Source organism: Penaeus monodon, chromosome 6 (genome assembly GCF_015228065.2).
Source record: "Penaeus monodon isolate SGIC_2016 chromosome 6, NSTDA_Pmon_1, whole genome shotgun sequence".
Lineage (NCBI taxonomy): Eukaryota > Metazoa > Arthropoda > Malacostraca > Decapoda > Penaeidae > Penaeus > Penaeus monodon.
Genome location: NC_051391.1, coordinates 45,474,157 through 45,479,156, shown reverse-complemented (window position 1 = coordinate 45,479,156; position 5,000 = coordinate 45,474,157). Strand labels below are relative to the sequence as shown.

The following is a 5,000-nucleotide window of genomic DNA, read 5'->3' as shown; positions in this document are numbered from 1 at the left end:
TTTCAAACGTTTTTCTTGTATTTAGTTCAACACCCAAACAGAATTATTTCCAAATCGGCCCCAACCCCGTAAGAATCCCTGAGAGTTGGCTTTTCATCTTTTCACCACAAGTAGACCTATGTGAGCAAGTTTCAGCACTTTTTTTGTCGTTGTGCCTGACAGTGATTTGTTCTTTTCAGCAAGTGGTTATCAGAAGCATCCAGCATGAAGATCCTACTTTCAAAGGCTCGGGTTACATATCCCTGGCTGTTATTTACGCCGTGTTCGCCACCTTCAACTGGCTGTCCCCGTCTTGCCTCAGTTTCCTCGGGCCGAAGATTACTATGATCATTGGCGGGATCTCTTACGCGTACGTCTTGGATTGTGTGGAGTTTATCCTTTTTAGTAGTTAGAATAAATGCCTTTGCTTCTTTCTCTTTCCCTTTCTTTCTCTCTATTTCTTTCTCTTTCTCTCTCTCTCTCTCTCTCTCTCTCTCTCTCTCTCTCTCTCTCTCTCTCTCTCTCTCCTCTCTCTCCTCTCTCTTCTCTCTCTCTCTCTCTCTCTCTCCTCTCTCTCTCCTCTCTCTCTCTCTCTCCTCTCCTCTCTCTCTCTCTCTCTTCTCTCTCTCTCTCTCTCTCTCTCTCTCTCTCTCTGTTTCTCTCTCTCTCTGTCTCTCTCTCTCTCTCTCTCTCTCTCTTCCTTTCTCCATCTCTCTCCCTTTCTTTCTCCCTCTCTCCCTTTCTTCCTCATTCTCTTTCTTTCTCCCCCCTCTCTCTCTCTTCCTTTCTCCCTCTCTCTCTTTCTTTCTCTCACTCACTCACTCACTCTCCTTCCTTTCCTCCTTCTTTCCCCCCTCTTCCTTTCTTTCTCTCTTTCTTTCTCTCTCCTCTCTCTTTACTTTGCCTACCAATTTATCCATCCCATCTTTGGGTATTATCTTGTAAGGATGAGAAAGCACTGAAATTTACTATGTGGTATTTGTTCATTTAAACTTGTCAGTCATCTTGTCAGGCAGATTTTAGGTACCATATTATGGTGTTTATTATTTTTTTTATTTCTAAAATTAGTTTTTTTTCCAAATGAGAATTAGGTATCATTTTAAAGAAATTTGGTCTCATGATTCACAGTCTGAGTAATTACTGCTTATTAAGATTAAATTCAATTTAAAATGCAAGTCATATAAATAGCCATCTTTGTCGAGCATAATCAGATGAAAAGTGTTGTTTATGAGATGTAGGCTTCAGCACATGAAATTGCTGTTAATCTGAATGCCTCTTGTGTCCTTATTCACAGTGTTTCTCTGTTTTTTGCTAGTGTTAAAACTAAGCATAAGCTGTTATAGATAATAAAGTAGCAGTAATTTACTTAGCTTTTATTTTTTACTGACACTAAGATTAGTTTTATGTGGCATTTTTTTCAATCTAATTTCATATGAATAGTATAGAAATAGACTTTATAGATTGCTAGTATAATATGTAGATAGGTAATTTTGAAAAAAAAAGAGTTTGAGATGATTTCTTCTATTTCAGAATCTTCATAGCTGGATTCCTTTGGCCTCAGACATGGATTTTATATTTAACCTCAGTGTTAGTGGGTGCTGGTGCTGCTTTAATTTGGACTGGACAAGGAAATTACCTCACTTTAATGTCAGACCAGACAACAATATCTCGTAACTCTGGAATCTTCTGGGCCATGCTTCAGAGCAGGTAAATTTTAATAGTATTTTCAAGTTTTTCTTTAGCCTAATTGTTTGGTCAAACAGAACCACTATTGCTATAGAGAATGTGTCAGGGCTCAGAATGTCTTAATTTTATAATTCTAAGGATTCAAAGAAATCAGTTATGCATTATCTCAAATTCTTTAGATTAAAATATTATTAACTCTAGATGGTTGTAACACCAATTAAAACTTGATAATTACAACTTCAGAAGTCCTGTAACTGATACAGAAAAGTATGTAATACATGGTTAGCTTATCCATTGTCAAAGGGACCAACAGCAACGGACCATTAGAATTTCTGAGAGGAGGTCTGTGGACTAAAGCAAAGAAGAGTTTGAAACCATAGTTGATAAGCTGACTGTAATTGTCACACTTTTTTCAGTATAGCCGAGAAGGTGCAAAAGTTTTTACTCAGTATACAAAAGCAAGAGTTGTAATTGATGTATTTCATTGTCGTACCTCCAGAATTAAATGTGATTCTGATGAAGTTGCAACAGTAAAATGCACCATTTATATATCATACTTTCATGAGCTATATGTTCTCACTCATACTTGTTCTGCTTTTCTCACATTAAAATCTATTCATATGTTGTAAAATACCTATACTGATGACCAGAAATTGCATCTTTCCCCACGTTGAGAACTTGACCTTGAAAGTGATTTGGAAATACAGAAATTAAAATGAGATTAATGAGAAAACCAAAAAAGTTGTCTTTATAAGACCAGTTTCTTTTTGTTGCCATTTTATGTAAACCAGTCTGTTGTTATTAACACATTAGTCTTAGGCACATCTACTGTACACTGTTGTTGTTGTTTTTTATTTTGTCTACATGTAGACAGCTCCACAATTGCATAGTTACCAAGAAAGGGAGTATGATTGTGATGCAAACTTGATAATATAGGATTATAGTAACAGCAACTATTCTGTTGTAAAATTACATAATTTCATTAAGTATTGATAATTTTTTTTTAATGTTTTGGTTAATAATTGTATCATTTCCATTTTTTCAGTTTGTTGTTTGGTAACATCTTTGTATACTATCAGTTCATGGGAAAAGAGATTATTGATTCCTACACTAGAATGATAGTATTCTCAGTGTTAACCATTGTTGCTGTGATTGGTGTATGTGTAATGTGCATATTGCCCAAACCTGGCTCTGAAGGAGGCGGCCGCACTGATGATTTAGGAGGTCCATATGTGGCGCTGAAGAAGTCCTTTGCACTATTTAAAACCAAAGATATGCTTCTCTTATCTGTTACATTCTTTTATACAGGTAAGATGAATAGTGTAGTATAATGTATAATACTTACTTACACCACTGTTTGAACATAGGCTGCTGATTGCTTTTATTGTTAGAAAGAATAATAATTTCAAAATATTATTTGTTCCTTTTTAAATCCAAATAACTGAATGCAATTTTTTTTAACACTTTAAAGATATATTTATGTGTTATGATTTTGTTACCAAGCTCTCTCAAATGTAATTTCTTCCCTTTACAATGATTTCTCTAAAATATACAAGTAAGGATGTTCATAGAACTATGCATAGACTTAGGCTGAAATGAAAACTGTTCACATTTTCAGGTGTTGAGTTGTCCTTCTTCAGTGGGGTGTACAGTGCCTGTCTAGGGTCAACTCTGCGGTTCCCAGATCCCAAACGCTTGGTTGGTCTGTCAGGCATGTTCATAGGTGTTGGTGAGATTTTGGGTAAGTGTTGGCTTTGCTTGGTGTTGATACCTATAACCTAGAATGTGATTTGTTTGGCCATTTTGATGTTATTATCCATGTAAATTTTTTTATTTGATTTACTGTACAATTTTTTCTTTTATTTTATTTTTTCTCCAGGTGGAGGAGTATTTGGTATCTTTGGAAGTAAAACAGTGAAATCTGGACGTGACCCAATTGTGATCTTAGGATATGTGGTTCACATGGTTTGCTTCTTCCTGATTTTCTTGAATCTCCCAACAAATTCACCACTTCAGAATACCCTTGATACATCCTTCTTACCAGGTGGACAACCAAGGTAATTTTGCAAATTTGTTATGTTGCTTTCATTTTCAGTGTAATATATATGTATATATATATATATATATATATATATATATATATATAATATATATATATATATATATATATATATATGTATATATATATATATATATAATAAATAATATATCAAAATCAATCATATATCACACACACACACACACACACACACACACACACACACACACACACACACACACACACACACACACACACACACACACACACAACTAAATACATGAAGTATATGTATATTATATTATTAGTATATATATATAATATATATATATATATATTATATATTAATATATATATATATATATATATAATATATATATATAATATAATATATATATTATATAGATATATATATATAGCATTATATATATATATAAATATATATAATATAATTATAATTATATTATATATATATATATTATTATATATATATAATATATATATATATATATATATATATATAATATTATATATATATATATTATATATATATATATTATATATATATATATTATTATATATTATATATATTATATTATAGATTGTATATTATATTATATTATATTAATATATATAATATATATATATATATATTATATAATATATATAGATATATATTATATATATATATATATGATAATATATGATATATATATGAATATATAATGATTATTTTATGATTATATATATATATATATATATTATATATATATATTCATATATATATATATATATAATTATATATATATATATATATATATGCAATATATATCATATATATATATATATAGTATATATATATATATATATTATATTATATATATATATATTATTATCATATAATTATATATATATATATATTATTATAATAAATAATATATATATTTTATATTTCAATATATATAAATATTATATTATATTTATATTATATATATATATATTATATAATATATATATATTACATAATATATTTAATATATATATATATATGTAACTTTATGATAATATTTTATATTTTTTTATTATATATTCTTTTATATATATACTATTGATAGTGTGTCACATTTTTAATCATGGTTTATAGTATTTTCATATCATTAGATTGTACGTTTAAATAGTACTCACTTAGAATGTCTTAGTGTTTTGCACTTAATCTGCTTCTCAAGGTTGAATTGGGCGTTACCTTATCGGAGGCAAGCTGCTGATCTTAGATTGGATGGCTTAACTCATAAAAAAA

The 5,000-nt window shown here is 29.6% G+C and overlaps 1 protein-coding gene across 11 annotated transcripts in view; it reads left to right on the top strand.

The window, feature by feature from the left end:
- Positions 1-3,722, top strand: part of LOC119574567 (UNC93-like protein MFSD11) — a gene marked incomplete at its 3' end in the record, with an annotated part of 37,229 nt that extends 33,507 nt beyond the window's left edge. For all 11 annotated transcript variants that reach the window (XM_037921852.1, XM_037921842.1, XM_037921843.1 and 8 more), the window contains 5 exon segments: positions 180-349; positions 1,510-1,686; positions 2,711-2,973; positions 3,284-3,406; positions 3,545-3,722. In XM_037921852.1, the coding sequence (XP_037777780.1) occupies positions 180-349; positions 1,510-1,686; positions 2,711-2,973; positions 3,284-3,406; positions 3,545-3,722 (911 nt within the window).
- Between the last annotated feature and the right edge of the window lie 1,278 nt (positions 3,723-5,000).